This window comes from Equus quagga, chromosome 1 (genome assembly GCF_021613505.1).
Source record: "Equus quagga isolate Etosha38 chromosome 1, UCLA_HA_Equagga_1.0, whole genome shotgun sequence".
NCBI lineage: Eukaryota > Metazoa > Chordata > Mammalia > Perissodactyla > Equidae > Equus > Equus quagga.
This window is the reverse complement of record NC_060267.1, coordinates 168,043,583-168,062,040: the sequence shown is the minus strand read 5'-3', so window position 1 is coordinate 168,062,040 and position 18,458 is coordinate 168,043,583. Positions and strand designations below refer to the sequence as shown.

Here is an 18,458-nt window from a genome sequence, read left to right as displayed (position 1 = left end):
AGTAGGCTTTTGTTATATGTACTTTTCCTGTTTCAGGGGATTTAACTTCACTTAGTATAAGTGAGCCCTATAGTAATGAAACAGTTTAGTGATGGAGTTCTGCTGTCCTTGAACTCAGTTTGATTGGGAGCTAATTCAGGGAGAACTGATAAAGAGTAGGAAAGGCCCTCCACGTAACACTTGGTACTTACTGTCTTTCCTGTGTGCTTTTGCATGCCAAATTTTAGTACCTCTGCCTTGTAGAGGGTCTGAAAAATTACATGCTGAAAGGAAGTATTTAGGGGGTGAGTACTGCTAATATACCAATGAGCCATCTTATTTCTTTTTGTTGATTCTAGAGTCTACTGACTCATTAATTTTTGGTGTCTGGACAACAGAGAAGCCTTGAAATAAAAGTAAACTGGCTGTAATTCCATCCACATTACAGAGAAGTGATTCTTGTTTGAAGGAGAAGAAAACATAGAAGAGTAGGTAGATGCAGTATGTGTACGATTTATGGAAGGTCTGTGCCCGCTTTTGCCAAAAGCACTGTTGGTCTTACCCTCCTTTTGGAAATAACACTGCTTGTCAGAACCAATAGCATCAAAAACTCACTTTTCTCATGACTGACCAAAAGGATAGCAATAATCATTTACCCTATGTATTTAAATCAGTCGTGCCCTGGTGACTTTGGCAATTGTAGGCTTTTTAGTCTGGCTTGAATGTGCTGGTGATGATCAAGACTGTCATCTTTATTAGCTCAATTATCAATGAAAATGAAAGGTCATTTTTTGAGTAACCTGCAGTATCCTAGGAAAAGTCTTTGTGGGTCTTGCTTGGAAAGACATTGAGTTGCAGACAAAGTGTTTAAAACACAAACATAGAAACTGCCTAGGATGGTACATTTCTTTGTGACATAAGTATTTTAGAGGAGGCTCTTACACTTTTAAACTGCTTCACTGGCTGGGTGTTTCATTTGAAAAGTATTATGGGTATACCTAATTATTATAGTATAAGAATGTTACTCATATCCCCTATTATTAAGAATGTGTTTGTTTCAGAGATTAAAGTTTCGATGGCAATTTTGAGTGAGCCTGGCTCTTGAAGCTTATTTCTTTTGATAGCTTGCGTTGTTTGATTAGCTTTTGTGTGTGTTTATTTAATGTGTAGTGTGTCTGAGAAATTATACAATGGTCTTTGTTTTTTTTTCTTACAACAATTTGGTGATTTTTCTGTAGTGGTCATCAACTTCTGTAAAGAGTTGGTAAATATTACGAAATGTAATTTTATAAGACTGGAGGTCTTTTTCTACTTACCAAACTTTTTCTTTTTTGTAGCTTGGCTGCAGAATTGTTGGTCCTCAAGTAGTCATATTTTGTATGCAGCACCAGCGATGTGTTCCAAGAGCCGAACATCCAGTTTATAATATGGTTATGTCTGATGTAACCGTATCTTGTACAAGCCTGGAAAAAGAGAAAAGAGTAGGTGTTGAGAGGAATATCATGACGTGTATTTGTTTATTTCTGCACTTAATTTTTCACTATGTAGGAGATACTTTGAAAGACCTTTAAGTTTTGGTGTTCATGACTTATAACAAAGTTACTATACAGCAATGTATATCTTTTTTTATTTTTTAGTAAATTGAATGCAGTGGAATCTGTTGTATTGAAAACTGGCTAATTAAGGTTTTTTCTTTTGATTTAAAAGGAAAGTCACTTTTTTCCCTACGTGGTTGATGAGTTTATTTTTGAATCGCTTGCATTTTTCCACCATAGATGGTTAATCAAAAAAAAGGATTCTGAGAGAGAGATTTAAAATGTATTTTTCTTATATATTATACATATAATTTATATTGTTTAAAACATACGTATGGTATATTAAAATATATTGTTTATTATAGAAGCAACATAGTTTAATAAATTCATGGAGCTGAAAGGGATAAATTTAGGAAAATAATATATAAAATTTATTTATAATTCATATTTATCTTCCAAAAAGTAATTTAGTTAATTATTTAACTTCGTAGTGGTGAGAAACATTTGTGTATTCAAGCTAACAACAACAAAAGATATTTATAGGATGTCGTGTAAAAAAGGGAGAGAGATGATTTGCTTCAGTATTAATAATGCATTTTCTTTTGGGGCCACAGGAAGAAGTTCATAAATATGTACAAATGATGGGTGGACGCGTATACAGAGACCTTAATGTATCAGTCACTCACCTTATTGCAGGAGAAGTTGGCAGCAAGAAATATTTAGTTGCTGCGAACCTGAAGAAACCTATTTTGCTTCCTTCCTGGGTAAAAACACTTTGGGAGAAGTCCCAGGAGAAGTAAGAAAGACATTTAGATATTTTGTAGATTTGAAAAAGTGATACATTCAATCATTTTGGCATATTGTGGGTTTTCATAGGGGAGGTTTTATAGTATCCTCTTTGGATTTGTTATTCAGGGAGAAAAATGGGGTTATTACTGTTTTCTCCAATGAAAACAAACGAGGTATAAGTTGATAGGTAGAATGAACTATGGGGTTAGTATTGGCTGCAAGGTAAGAAATGCTTTGATAATAAAATTGTTTTTAGCAGAAAATGCTTGTGAAATACTTAAGATAATTAGTGTGGCAACTGTAACTCTTCTGTTGCATTATTCTTTAATACTGTGCTCGGATGTAAATTAATCATTTTGGCAGTCATATTCCCTCCCAAAGGGAGCATATGTAATGTTGGATATAAACATATGTAAAAGCCATTAACTGAGATGTGATCATTCAGTAAATTTAAAAAAAAATATATAGTGAGTTATACACTTTTTTTTTTTTTTTTTGCTGAGGAAGATTAGCTCTGAGCTAGCATCTCTGCCCAGCTTCCTCTATTTTTTCTATGTGGTATGCCAGCCATAGCATGGCTTGATAAGTAGTGCATAGGCCCGCACCCGGCACCTGAACCTGCAAACCCCAGGCCATCAAAGCAGAGCACGTGAGCTTAACCACTATGCCATGGGGCCAGTCCCTGAGTGAATGTCAGTAGAGCTCATTTTATGTACCTGGCCTGAGCTAGGCATTAGATATATGTAGTGATCAAAACAGGATAGCATCCCTGCCCTCATGGAGCTTAGAGCTATTTCAAGGGACAGAATTGATTTTCCCCTAAAACTAGATTAGCAACCCTAAGTCCAGGTGCCATTGTTTGAGTTAAATAGGCATTTTTCTGGTCTTCCTTTCAGTACCATCCAGGACATCCTAAATATATCTCCCCCTTGGCACCCTCACTCCCAGCCTGGCTGTTTCTTCAACACATCTGCCTAAAATGGCAACAGGATGATATCGATATTGTTGGTGTTCTGCCAAAAATCATGGCTTATTATTTACATACTATAATGGAAGGATGAAAAGTCCGTTATTTAAGTAGGTAACTAAAGAATCTTTGGGTTTTTAGGTGGAGATTCAGACTTATTGAAAAATACACCCCACTTTGATCAGCATGGACTTAGAGTTAATGAAATATATATTTTTCCCTTCAAACAGTTTTATTTGAGAGACGCTGTCTGAAACATTATTTTTCACTAGAGATGATGTTGAGCTAGATGATCAGTTAGTGTAATTCTGAGTGTGTGTCCCCGTTCCCCTTATCTTAAAAGTGATTAAAATCCTAAAAAATGAGGAAAGTATTAGTGATATTTCTGTTGTTTGTCGTTATTCTGGTAAATTTTAAACTATCTGGTATATTTAACATGTTAAATTTTTTTCCTTTTTATCATTTGTTTTCCCCAGGAAAATAGCTAGATACACTGATATAAACGTGGAAGACTTCAAGTGTCCTGTCTTTCTTGGTTGTATAATCTGTGTGACTGGCTTGTGTGGCTTAGAGAGGAAGGCAGTTCAGCAACTCACGATTAAGCATGGAGGTCAATACATGGGGCAGTTGAAAATGAATGAATGTACACACCTCATTGTGCAAGAACCGAAAGGTAAAACTGTTTCCCAAATGGACAAATGCAAAATTTTCTCTAGTATTTAACATTTTAAAGTCTTTACAGTATAGCTTTTGCTTCTGACGTGTCATAAATTTAGTATGATAGTTTTTCCCTAACATCTTGCAAAGATAGTTTGTTTCACAATCTGTAGAAAAATTACATGACTCTCCTAGTGTTTATCCAGGTCATTGAATAAATATAAAGAAGCAAAAATTTCCAGTGGTGTTTTATCTAAATTTATTATCAGATCTTTTGCTTTTAAAAAAAAAAAACTCCCCTACACAGTTACCAAATACTTGAGAAGAAATTTGCATCAATAACAAGAAAGCTAATAGATATAGCTAAATTACATTTCTTTGTAATGACAAATTTAAAAGGCTTGACTTAGTTTTTAATTGAGTGTATCAGCTTTACTAAATGAACTAGAAGTTTTAACTTGAAGATACACCTTGCAGAACATGAGGCAGTTATTAGAAAAATACATTATCAATAAGAATTCCTTAAAATTGCAGTTCATTTTGGTGTTCTACAATCTTTATTCTAGAGAATATTTTTTTATGTTTTTACTTTTTATTAGTTTTTATTTTTATTTTTTCAAAGATTTCATTTTTCCTTTTTCTCCCCAAAGCGCCCCGGTACATAGTTGTATATTTTAGTTGTGGGTCCTTCTAGTTGTGGCATGTGGGACACCGCCTCAGCATGGCTTGATGAGCAGTGCCATGTCCGCACCCAGGATCCGAACTGGTGAAACCCTGGGCCACCGAAGCAGAGCGCAGGAACTCAACCACTAGGCCACGGGGCCGGCCCCCTAAAATATTACTTTTTAATATGCTGTATGGCATAGTTTTTAAGAGTAATTACTGGTAACTAATTTTGTCTCTGGTGAGTTTTTTTTAATACTCTATCATAATTTGAATATTTCTACAAAGATAGATTTTAATGATTTGAATTTCTCTCTCTCAACGAACATGATAGGTCAAAAATATGAATGTGCCAAGAGATGGAATGTACACTGTGTGACCACGAAATGGTTTTTTGACAGTGTTGAGAAAGGTTTTTGTCAGGATGAATCCATATACAGGACAGAACCTAGACCAGAAACAAAGGCTATGCCTGATACTTCAACTCCTACTGGCCAGATCACTACAGGTGACGGTAAGTCTCATTGGGATTAAAGTAAATGATCATTTTGAAGGCAATCAGTTTTTTATGTAAGAATTGATTTGTTACTAGGATCAGTGAGATGCAGTTGGGAATGCTTCCAGGCATAAGCGTGTAATAAAACAACCAAATTGTACAAAATATTAGTCCAGAACTTCTGATTTTTTTTTATAGTGAAAGCGTACTTTCTTTCATACCCTGATGCAAATTATACAAAATGCAAAAGATGATTAGAGAAATTAAGAATACTAATAGATAAAGACTTAAAAGAATTAATTTTTTAAACCTCAACTGATGTGCAAATATTAGTACATTTTATTCACTGCAATTATTATAGATATCTGTATTCGTATAAAATTTAAAGCTGTTTCTGTTCTGTAGGTGCTGTGTTGGCAGTTTAGCAAATGTAAATTTTTTTTCAAATATAAGCTTCTTGGACCTTACAACTGACAACTTCAGATTTTTTATCAGAAGCAAGCAACTATTAAGAAAAAATATATTAAATGTGTTTTCGTTTAAATGAGATAGGAAACTTAGTTTTGTTTTCAGTTTTCATACTTTGCCCACAAGATTTCAGTAGAAGCATTTGTATCTTCCTTTGGAAATTAGCCCTTTGTGTTTAAGAAAAGTTAATCTATAGGAAAATAGTAATCACAATTATTTTATCTCTGTAAATTTATGCATCTTTTTTTAATACATAGGTCGTACTCTTTCAGATGTCAGCCATATTTCCAACATCACTGCAAGTTGCATAAATGAATCGATATGTAATTCAGTTCTTAATAGTAAAGTGGAGCCTACACTTGAAAATCTAGAAAATCTGGACATCAGTGCATTTCAGGCACCTGAAGATTTATTAGATGGTTGTCGGGTATGTCTTTATTATGTAATAAATGCAATAAGTGATAATATACATTAGAACTTCCTAGCCTGACTTTGAAGACCCCTCAGAGTTGAGTTTGCTCCTTATCTACATAAACCCTCCCCTCTAGCTAAGTAGATGCACTGATTAGGCCATGTCCATCCTTCAGCTGTCAGGGTGTCTCTGCCTGGGATGTACCTTCATCTGTCATCCTTCAGAGTTATATAACTATTATTTATTAAATATTTATAATATGCTACATACTGTGCTAATCATTTTATATATATTGTTAATATGTTGTATAAATTCTCACTTAATTCCCACAAATAACTCTAAAATGGATGTTATCCTGAGGCTGAGATGTAGAGGATTAAAATTCTTGTTCAGAGTCATACAGACTTTAAGTAGCCAGCCATCCACTCCAAAGCCTGTATCCCTAACCATTAGACCCACTGCTTTGTTTAATATTTCTTGGGCTGTTTAGTTTTTTAGTGTTTGAATAACTATCTTATCAGTGCCTTGATGGAAACATGCTATAGGTCTCCTAGAGTTGAATACTTACTGAATATCTTCCTACTTGTAGAATCAGTAGGCTATGCGTTTTAATTCTCAAAGAGCAGCAAAGATTTAACCCTGTTTTGTTGCTAAGAAAGGAAATTGGGCAGATTACCTTACCCTTCTATACTTTTAAAACTTAACAACTTACTAGCAGAACAGAAAGTGTCCTTTATAATCTTTTATCCTAGACTATTCTAATTCTGAATATGACGTTTAATTATTCTTTACTTATAGGAAGTATATAATTCCACATTTTTGTTAAAATATATTCTAGTAATGGAGGTTATTTAGTTTGGGATATAAATGCAGTTAGGAATAGATTTATCATTCTTAAGAAATTTTTTAAATGACACATTATGTAAAAGATGAAAAAGATTTTTATATTGATTAAATTGGTTTAAATATATGCTGATAGTTAAAAATAAATCAAATTATTGCATATGCATTATCCTCAAAGCATTGTGCTCAGCTTTTTGCCTTAAATTTTCTTGTTTAATCAACTCTGTGAAAAAGATACCTCAATTTATAGGTAAGAAAATTGGGTTAAAGAGCTTGAGTAACTTGCCATGGTCATGTGGTTAGTATTGGCAGCTGAACCAAAATTTAAACCTAGATTTTCTGAATTTGGACATTTAACTCCACTTTATTTCTATAATTACTTTAAAATTTACAAGTAGTAAGATCTTTACAGTTTAAGAGGCTACCTGCGTTTTAGAAATTTCTGTGCAGTAATATTCAGAAGATATTGTATCCTGGCTTCTATTTTATATAAAGCCTCAGAATGCTTATCAAATAGACCCTGAAGAGTAATAATGCTGTGAGGTTGTGAAGGAGTTTCAGAGTATCCTCCACTTCTTAATATATCTAAAAATGTACATAAGAATTGCCTTATTTACACACAATGGATTTAGATATATATTTTTAATAAATGAGTTTTTATTGAGAGAAACAAATCGTCTTAAATGCGTTAATCTAAAGTAACTATTTTCTCTCTTTGCAGATATATCTCTGCGGTTTTAGTGGCAGAAAGCTAGATAAACTGAGAAGGCTTATTAACAGTGGAGGCGGAGTTCGTTTTAATCAGCTCAATGAAGATGTAACTCATGTTATTGTGGGAGATTATGACGATGAATTGAAGCAGTTTTGGGATAAATCAGCCCACAGGTTCTATCAGTTTTTAATTCAAAGCAATTTCTACTCTGTAATGATTTTTCTTAAAATTGCATGTCCATGCAAGTATGGAAACTGCACAGCAAGTGCGATGATGGCTATACAGTCTAAACTAATATAAAGTATGTACTATCTTTGTAGGCCTCATGTAGTGGGAGCAAAATGGTTGCTAGAGTGTTTTAATAAAGGTTATATGCTTCCTGAAGAGCCATATATCCACGCCAACTACCAGCCAGTGGAAATTCCAGTGTCAGATCCACCTGAAAGTAAAACAGCCCTTTTAAAAAAGAACAGCAGCTTCTCTAAGAAAGACTTTGCTCCTGTTGAAAAGCATGAACAAGCTGATGAAGATCTGCTCTCTCAATATGTAATTAATAACCCAACAATAGGTAAGAAATAGTTGATTAGTGTTTATAGTGATTAAGAAATATTTTAGTAGCAGTATATGTACATAGGTGATTTCTGCCAGGTTTTCTAGGTAAGTTCTTCCCTTAAAGTTTTGTTTGCTACTTTTTCTAAGCAGGCAAGGCTGAAGGGTTCTGACCCCTTCTTCTCTCTTCAACTCACCAGCTCCTCTTTGATCTGTTTTCTATACTGGCATCACTTGGTTTGTGTGAGTTTGTAGCAGTATTTTATTCTATTTTACCCTTGTAGCAAATGCCTCTTACTTGATTATTGTGGTTTTAATGCATACGGTGCTGCAACTGTGGTCTGCCCCCTCTGTATGTGGTTCTCCTCAGTGTGGTAAGGGAAACTGCCAGTGAAGAGTTGCGAGCAGCATTTCTTCTCTTTTTAAAAAAATTTATTGCAAAATATTTAATACATCCAAAAAGATATAAAGAATAGTGTGATGAGTAACCATATACTACTGTCTAGCTATAAAAAAAACAGAATATTTCATTATGCCAAAAGCCTCTTGTGAATCCCTCCTCATTTTCTTTATAGTTTATAACGTGTGTATATCTGTAGACAATACACTGTTTCATTTTTTGTATATTTTAGCTTATGTAAATGATACATGGTATGTACTCTTTTGCTACCCTCTCCCAAACTGAGAGATACTTAGCTAATCTAAGTAGCTGGTTGTGAATATACCACACTGCTATATGAACATATCACAATTTATCCATTTTCCTACCTGTAGACATTTTTATTGTTTCTTTCTTTTGCTAATACAAGCAGTACCACTGAGATTGTTCTTATGTAAGTCTCTGTGCACGTGACCAAGAACTTTTCTAGGGTGGGCATGGTCGATTCATGGGATGTGTACATCTTCAACTTCATACGTAATGCAAATTGCTCTCGGAAGTGTTTGTCTTAGTTTACCACTTTACACTAGAACAACAGCGAGTAAGAATTCCTCTTGTTGCATTCCTTTCAACATGTAGTGTTTCTTGTAAGGCTTGAAATTTTTGCCAATTTGATGAATGTAAAGCAGGATCTCATTGTGGTTTTAATTTCATAACTGATTACTAATAAAGTAGAGCATCTTTTTGAGTGTTACTTGGCCATAATATATTAAGGTAGTTGAATTTTTCATTCTATTCCTTTGGGGTTTGTGCTTTTCTATTTTATATAAGAAGTTTTCCTACCCTAAGGTCAGAAAGTTCTTCTCATATATGTATATTTAGAAGTCTTAAACTTTTCCCTTTTCACATTAATGACTTCAATGCATGTGGAGTTGATTTTTGTGTTCAAACTGAATTTTATCCAAGTGGATAATCACTTATTTTCAATATTTTTATTGAATAATCCATCCTTTCTGCACTAATTTGCACTGCCACCTCTGTCATTTATTAAGGGTCTGTTATGTGAGGATCTGTGTTTGGGCTTTCTGTTCTGTTCCATTGAGATACCAACCTGGTAAACTGTCAGTAGCCTTGTAGTATGTTCTATTATCTGAGATGAAAAGACTCCAATTTTCTTTACAAAAATGTCTTTACTCTTCTTGAACCTTTGCTTCCATGCACATTTTTTAAATTAGTTTGTCAGTTTGCACAACAGCAGTGTGAGAATTTGGTTGGAATTGTATTGAGTTTATAATCTGGGGGAGAATTGACATCTTTACAATGAAAAGATCTTCCTGTCCATGAACATAGTTGTCACCATATAGTTTTCTTTTTTTAGTGTCTTTCAATAAAGTAGTTACATTCACAAACATCCCAGGCATGCTATGGTAGAACTATTACTAATTTCTTGCTTTCTATCTATATGCATATTTGTTCTTTTTTATATTTTAATTCATATATCTTAAAATTACATTATTGAACTATTTTCTAGTGTATAAGAATGAAACATTTTGAATATTGATCTTAAGTCTTATATTAATTTAAATTTTTCTGTGGACTATTTTGGGTATTGAACTTTTTTAAAATTGTGGTAAAACATACACATATACATAACATAAAATTTGCCATTTTAACCCTTTTTATGTTTTCAGTGGTATTAATTATATTCACATTGTTGTCTGACACGGCATTACCTTCATCTCACAACTATTTTATCTTCCCAAACTGAAACTCTATACCCATGAAACCATAACTCATTCCTCCCTCCACCTGGTCCCTGGCAACCTGTCTCTATGAATTTGACTCTCTAGGGACCTCTTGTAAATGAAATCATACAATATTTGTCCTTTTGTGTCTGGCTCATTTCACTTAGCATAATGTCTTCAGTGTTCATCCATGTTTTAGCGTGTGTCAGAATTTCATTCGTTTTTAAAGTTGAATGATATTCTGTTGTATGTGTGTACTACATTTTGTTTAACTATCCATTGATGGACGCTTGGGTTGTTTCCACCTTTTGGCTGTTGTGAATAATGGTGCTGTGAATGTTGGTGTACGGGTATCTGTTCAAGCCCCTTCTTTCAGTTCTTTTGTGTATATTCCCAGAAGTGGAATGATGGATCATATGGTAATTCTATGTTTAATTTTTTGAGAAACCATGCTATTTTCCACAGTGCTGTAACATTTTATGTTCCCATCAGCAGTACACAAGGGTTCCAACTTCTCCACATCCTCACCAACATTTTTCTTTTCTATTTTCTTAATAAAAGCTATCCTAATGGATGTGAAGTGGTATCTCATTGTGGGTTTGATTTGCATTTCCTTGATGATTAATGATGTTGAGCATCTTTTTATGTGTTTATTGGCCATCTGTATATCTTTGGAGAAATGTCTATTTATGTCCTTTCTCTATTTTGTAGGGTTGATTTTTTGTTCTTGAGTTGTAGGAGTTCTTCGTATATTCTGAATATTAGTAATCCTCTGTAAGATATGTGATTTGCAAATATTATCCTCATTCTTTGGGTTGCCTTTTTATGTTGTGTCCTTTGATGCACAAAAGTTTTTAATTTTGATGAAATCCAGTTTATCTTTTTCTTTTTCTTGTTGCCTGTGGCTTTTGGTGTCATATTCCAAGAAATCATTCCAAATCAAATATCATGAAGCTTTTCTTCTACGTCTAAGAGTTTTATAGTTTTTGTTATTATTTAGTGCTTTGATCTGGGTGTTGGTATTTATTAAGTACTTGTCCTGCACTCATTGGAATGATCATATGGTTTTTCTCCTTTAATATGTTAAATTGTATTAGTAGATTTTATATTGTTAAGTTTAAATTTTTCTGAGTGTGATATATTCATCTTTTTAATACATTACTATATTTAGTTTACTAATACTTTAAGATTTTATCTATTCAATGTGAGATTGGCCTATGATTTCCTTTTCATGTTGTCTTTTTGGGTTTTGTTATTAATTGATAAAATGGACAGTCTCAGAGAGAGTTTGTGTAGCATTAGAGTTGTCTGATACTGGAATGAGTGGTAAAACTCATCTAACTGGTCCTGGTGTTTCTCTGGAGGAAGATTTTGTAGCACAGAAGTGATTCATGTAATGGATATGGAACTATTTAATTGTTCTCTTTCTTCTTGACTCTATTTCGGGAAGCTCTGTTTTCTAAGAAACTTAAAGACCAATTTTATTAGTCTTTTTAACAAACCAGCTTTTGATTTTTTTGTTTTGTTTTTGTTTCATTTATTGTCTTATCCTTTTTATTCTTTTTCCTCTAATTTCTTAAGTTGTATAGTTTGTTTTTTGTAGTCTTTCTTTTGTCTAAGTATTTATGTATTTAGATTTCCCTAAAAGTACTAACTTACGGTTGCATTTCACCAGATCTTTTATGTAGCATTTTTGTAATTGTTCAATTCTGAATATATTCTAAGTTTATTATATCCTTTGGTCTGTGAGATATTTAGAAGGTAGCTTTCATTAAATATTCTTCTGTGCCTCAGAAAATTGTTTTCTCTGATTGTTGGGAGGTTTCTATACATACATATGATATCAAGATATGTCTCCTCTATTCTATGGATTAATGAAATAAATGTGTTAAACTCCTTCTCTGTAGTGGTAGCTTTGCCAGTTTCTCCATGTAGTTTTGTCAAGTTTAGTTTTTTATATATTTTGAAGTTTTATTACATGGCGATCCTTGTTTTCCTAATGATTTTGGTTTTTTTAACTTAAAATCTATTTTGTCTGATGTTAATACAGCTATGCCTGCCTCCTGTGGGTCAGTATCTAGTATGACTGACTTTTTCTTTTAACTGCAAATTTGGTCAATTTACATTTATTGTTATTTGTGCTATATTTTGATTATTTTCTACCATCTTATTTTGTGTTATTTGTCCCATTTTTCTATGCTTCCTTGGGTTTTTTTTGACATTTTTACCTTCTTTTGAATGGATTGAGTTTGCCCCCTCCCACTGCAAATCCCAGTTCTATATCTTCCTTCCCCTTTTTGATTTGCAAGTTAGACATACTGTGTATATTTCTAGTGATTACCCTTGGAACTTTAATGTGCGTCATGACTTAAAATCTAAAGTTAATCAGAATTTTTATCTTCCTTTTGAATAACACAAGAACCTTATAACACTTTATCTTCAACATCACTACTAACCACACCCCTGCACGTGAACTCACTGACACACTCAGCTTCTCTGGTTTTGCCTGGTGTTGTCATTGTCTTTTTTAAATCTCACAGTTAGCCATTATTATTATTGTTTTATATGGTCAATATTTGTTTTGATTTACCAACATGTTTAGCTATTTCTTTGCCCGCCGTTTCTCGTTGCATCTGAGACCTCTCTTCTGGAATCATTTTCTTTACTCCTGCAGTATATTCGTGGGCAATTCCTTCATTTTCTGTTAATGTTTGTATTTTTCCCTTGTCCTTAAAGACAGTTCTGCTAGGTGTACAGTTCTAGACAGTTACTTTGTCTAAGCTCTTTGGAGACATTATTTCATTGTCATCTGTTTCCATGGCTTCTGGATAAGAAGTCAGATGTCAGTCTAATTGTCATTCTTTTGTACAAAATCTGTCTTTTCTCTCTGACTGTTTTTAACATCTTCTTTTTGTTTTTCATGTCCTGGAGTTTTGCCATGTATTTGTCCTGCTTGGAATTCATTGTGCTTTCTGAATCCAAGAATTAGTGAGGTTTTTCCCTTTGTATTAAAAAAATTCATCTATTATCTCTGAACATTGCTTCTCTCCTATTCTCTATATTCTCAAACTCCCATTAGCTCTCTGTATGGGTCACTTAACTTGTCTTTCTAATGTCATCTTTTTGTCTTTCTGTGATTTATTATGTGTGATTTCTTTAGATTTTCCTTCCAAATCACTATTTCTCTGTTGAGCTCTTGCCTAATGTGTTTAACCCATCCATTAAATTTTCAATTTCAATAATTGTTTTTTCAGTTCCTAGAAGTTCTAGTTCTTTTAATAGTCTGTTATTCTGTATACGTATTTTGTTCTTTATTTCTTGAAACATTTAAGGCTATTGCAACATCTGAATGGAGAGGAGGGGTGATTCTCTTGATAATTGTTCACGGTGCATGGTATCCTCATGTGTGTTGTGATATTTATTGTAAACTTGTTCTTAGGACTCTGGGAATTGTAAGAAGCCTGGGGTGAGAGTTTGTTCCTCCAGAAAAGGTTCATGTTTAAATCTGCCAGGAGCCTAGGAGTTTCCCAACTTCGGACACCTCTAAGTTAGTTTATTGGCTGGATATTTCTTAACCATCAGGCTGGTGTAAATTTGTACCCTAACCTATTTTGAGGCCCTGTCTATGATGACATATTTATAGGAGAGATCTTGTTCCCCCTTGACCCAAAGCGAGAGGCTAGTGTACTTGTCCTATCTTTTTTTTTTCTTGAGGAAGATTAGCCCTGAGCTAACATCTGTGCCCATCTTCCTCTACTTTATATGTGGGACACCTACAGCAGCATGACTTAGCCTAGCAATGCCTTGTCCGCACCCGGGATCTGAACCGGTGAAACCTGGGCCGCCAAAGCAGAACATGCGAACTTAACCACTGTGCCACTGGGCCAGCCCCTGTCCTGTCTTTTTGAAGGTGGATTTTTATTGGTTGATTAGTTTTGGTCTCCATTTTCACTGAAGGCATTTCCCTTTATGGTTTCTGGGTTTGTTTCCTCAGGGTGTACTCTGCCCCGCCTCTAATTTATGTGAGACCAAAGGCTTGGCTCCTATACTTCCATGTGATATCCTTAAATTTTAAGAGTCTAGGTTACTGCCAAAATAGATTCAGGGTAACCATTAGTTTTAGTAACCACTTAATGCTCTGGATTCATGCTACTACTTCATTTTTAGCCCTTGAGAATCTCCCTTGCTTTTGTGCAAACTCGGCTATGCATTCAAGGATGCCTTTAATATTTTATCTTATATTTTCGAGTGTTTTATAGTGAGAGGGTTTCAAATGTCTAACCTACCATATTTCTAGAAGGGAATTTCCAGTATTCCTTTTTTTTTTTTTTTTTGAGGAAGATTAGCCCTGAGCTAACATCTGCTGCCAATCCTCTCTTTTTACTGAGGAAGACTGACCCTGAGCTAACATCCGTGCCCATCTTCCTCTACTTTATATGTGGGACACCTGCCACAGCATGGCTTGGCAAGTGGTGTGTAGGTTCACACCCAGGATCTCAACCCGTGAACCCCCTGGGCCGCCAAAGCAGAATGTGTGAACTTAACCTTAAGGTGCACCACTGGGCCCGCTCCCATCCGGTATTCCTTTTTGTATCTGCACTATTTCTGTCCATGGTGTACTGAAAAATTGGTTTTTGTCAGACCATTTGCTTATGCTTTAGTAGTGCGTCATATCAGGAGAGCATCCTAATTTTCTAGGATATTCTAAGGAAGCCACAGATTGACAGGGAACAGTTTTAGGCACTATCCTTCAGCAAGGGTACTTCGGGGAGGCAAGCGATTAGTTTCTCAAACCTTCCTAAGACAGCTAGTAGTCTACTGACTTTGAAAGGATTTAGTGACAGTAGATCTCGGTGAATCCCCAGACACCTTAAAAAGAATGTAATCAAGTATTTTATAATTACTTCTTAAAGCAAAATTACTTTTTATTTGAGAGAGCTTTTTCTTTTTTTTCTTAAGATTTTATTTTTTCTTTTTCTCCCCAAAGCCCCCCGGTACATAGTTGTAGATTTTAGTTGTGGGTCCTTCTAGTTGTGGCATGTGGGACGCCACCTCAGCATGGCCTGTTGAGCCGTGCCATATCCGTGCCCAGGATCCGAACTGGCGAAACCCTGGGCCACCAAAGCGGAGCACACGAACTTAACCACTCGGCCACGTGCTGGCCCCTGAGAGAGCTTTTCCAATAACAGATTTATCAAGAAGTGTCTGTTGGGATTCTGAATGGGATCTGTTTGAAAAAGGAGTTTTGCTCCTAAAATAAATGGAAAGAACTGCTGTAGAACATGTTAATTTCTTCTGAATTTCTTAACAACTTCAAGGTTTTAGTTATAATTCATAAGAACGTGGTATTTCTAGTTTGTTTTTATAGTAGTAGTCTTAAAATTCCACTGGGCTTATTCTTCCCATCTCACCAGCAATATATAGACATCGCAGTTGTTTGTTTTTTCTTCTAGGTATGATTGTGAAATCATTAAAATTGCAAAAAAAATTGTTTTTACATTTTATATTAAGAATGGCTATTTAAAAAACTACTTGCAGGATGTTTTATAGTATCATGTCACCTTTATTTCCATCTAAGCTTCCCCATCCTCATATACCTCTATAAATTATAAATATATTATTACCCCTTAGTTCTTATAGTATGAAACTGAGGGCCAGAGAGCCTCGTGATCTACTGATTAGTAAGTGCTCTAGACAAAACTGTGCTTCTTCAGAGTATCAATAAGTGCAATATAAATGCTTGTATTAAGTAGGAATTATAAGATAGATGGTAATAATTAATTTATAAGTGAATATGTTAATATCTGTTGGAGATGAGGATAGAAATAAGAAGATGGCACTATAAATATTATAGACCCTGGAGTCAGACAGACTTTGGTTTATATCTCATTTCTGCCACTTAATAACTATGACCTAAGGCAAGTTATATAACCTCTTTAAGCCTGAGATTCCTCTTGAAGAAAGGATATAGGTATACCAATAGTGTCAACCTCATAGTATCATTAGCATTAATTACATGCATATAAAGCACTTAGGCACAGTGCCTGTTAAGGGAATAAATGAATCCTTGAATAGCATCCAGGCTCATTGGAATCCTGTAAAGCAGGGGTTGGCAGACTTTTCTGTAAAGGGCCAAACAGTAATTGCCAGCCACATTCTGTGTCTGTTAGATATTCTGTTTTGTTTTTTTCTGTTTTTAAAAATATTTTAAGATATAAAAACCGCTCTTGACTCACAGGCTGTGGGCCCAGTTTGGCCCCTGGGCTGTAGTTTGCCAATCTCTGCCATAGAATGTTACCTTTCAACACAGCAGCACTAGAGTTTTCAAAAACATACTGAGTTTTTCCCTCTTAAGCTTTTAGCCTTGATTTGACAATGTTTCTTGTGTATTAGGTGCTATGTATTTTAGTTATTGGCATCTATATTTTTATATAACTGTGTTTTTTTCTTCTACCCATCTGTCAGCCAACTTTATCCTAAAGTGAAATGGTTTAGACCATTTCCTTGGGCCCTTGATCAATTGTCCTCTTAAGAAATCTATAGAAGCTAATATGCTCCAATTTCAATATGAAACATTTTAGGAACTTTTGACAGAGAAGTAATCATTAGTCTCTTATTATTGCCTTTATACCAGTATTTCCATGTGAAGGGCTTGACCCCTTAGGCCTGTTACTTTTGTTTCTTCCTTAATGGTATTTTCTCAATTCTGTTGTGAATTATCTAAACCAGTTTTGGAACTAAGACAGGCCTGTGGAGTTACTGGAGTTTCCTAATTTTCAACTGATGAGAGTTTCTAGTACACTGGGAATGCTTAGGACAGTAACATGATTGCTTTTGTCCTTCCTAGTGGAAGATGGTAATATTGATACATTCTTGGTGACCCAGAAGATGGGTTGGGTTCATATCTTTTCTTCATTGTATACTTATAAAGCCTTAGTTTTGTATGTGTGGTTATAATTCTCAGGCTCCGTGTTACCTTAATATCCTTGCTAGGAAATAAACTTTAACCAGAAAGAGAAATTATCTGTTAGAAAACATTTCTTTTTCTCTTCCAGTTGAAGCTGCAAAGTCTCAAGTTGGGCCCTTTAATGATTCTACTCATATATCTCTTCAAGAAGAAAACCAGTCTTCTGTCAGTCATTGCCTCCCTGACACTTCTACAGTTACTGAAGAAGGTTTATTCAGCCAAAAGAGTTTCCTTGTTCTGGGTTTTAGTAGTGAAAATGAAGCTAATATTGCAAATATCATCAGAGAAAATGCTGGAAAAACTGTGTCCCTTCAGAGCAGAATTGTTGCTGATTACGCTGTGGTTCCTCTGCTGGGGTGTGAAGTGGAAGCAACTGTGGGAGAAGTTGTTACAAATACGTGGCTGGTAAGAAAACACTGTAGCAGTCTGAAATATAGTTTTGAAGGATATCTCAATACCAAGAGTGTTAATGTGTATCTCTTAGGCAGTTCAATTCAGGTAAATTGGTGTTTGCATTTGATCACTGTTTAGATATTGCTTTTAGCAAAGGAAATACTAAAATATGAAAATTTGCTACCTTCTTGGTCCTGATCCTGGTAGAATAGGAGTTATCGTTTCCTAGAGGCCACAGCAGCAACATTCCTTCTTAGCACATTACTCCAGATCATTTCGTACTATTTCGGCCTTCCCTGTTTTCTCATGACCAAAGCATGATATGTACCTTTCTATTATTCCATCTTGTTGGCTTACCACTGGCAATTTCACCATTGATTTTTTTTTTTTAACTTTCCAAGAATTTAAAGGAAAAAATTATAAACTAATACCTTGGAAGAAATTAAATTTAAAACAGTATTCAGTAATTTCAATGATAAATTGGCTGATTTTAATATCCTATATGATAAATTGATTATATTTTTCTTTTTTTTCCTTTTGTTTTTGTTTTTGTTTTTGTTTTTTTTGAGGAAGATTAGCCCTGAGCTAACATCTGTGCCCATCTTCCTCTACTTTCTATGTGGGACACCTACCACAGCATGGCTTGCCAAGTGGTGCTGTGTCCGCATCCGGGATCCAAACCAGCGAACCCCGGGCTGCCAAAGCGGAACGTACACACTTAACCACTGCGCCACTGGGCCGGCCCCATGATTATATATTTCTTTGATGTTGTGATTTGAAGTGTATTGAGCATACATAAGTTTATTTTAAATTAAAATTGCTTTTCATCTAAATTAAAATTACTGCTACTATGATAAAACCAGTGTTAACCACTAGTTGCTTATTTCAGGTTGATATTATTGTT

At 34.7% G+C, this 18,458-nt stretch overlaps 1 protein-coding gene across 5 annotated transcripts in view; it reads left to right on the top strand.

Annotated features, from left to right (window-relative positions):
* TOPBP1 (DNA topoisomerase II binding protein 1) overlaps positions 1–18,458 on the top strand; it is a 61,488-nt gene that overhangs the window by 3,117 nt on the left and 39,913 nt on the right. For 3 of the 5 annotated variants that reach the window (XM_046676185.1, XM_046676171.1, XM_046676194.1), the window contains 8 exons: positions 1,317–1,460; positions 2,129–2,310; positions 3,747–3,943; positions 4,925–5,104; positions 5,812–5,981; positions 7,531–7,694; positions 7,842–8,089; positions 17,250–17,566. In XM_046676185.1, the coding sequence (XP_046532141.1) occupies positions 1,317–1,460; positions 2,129–2,310; positions 3,747–3,943; positions 4,925–5,104; positions 5,812–5,981; positions 7,531–7,694; positions 7,842–8,089; positions 17,250–17,566 (1,602 nt within the window). Of the gene's footprint in view, positions 1–338; positions 468–1,316; positions 1,461–2,128; positions 2,311–3,746; positions 3,944–4,924; positions 5,105–5,811; positions 5,982–7,530; positions 7,695–7,841; positions 8,090–17,249; positions 17,567–18,458 lie in introns of all 5 variants that reach the window. The other 2 variants (XM_046676201.1, XM_046676177.1) reach the window with 2 other exon arrangements.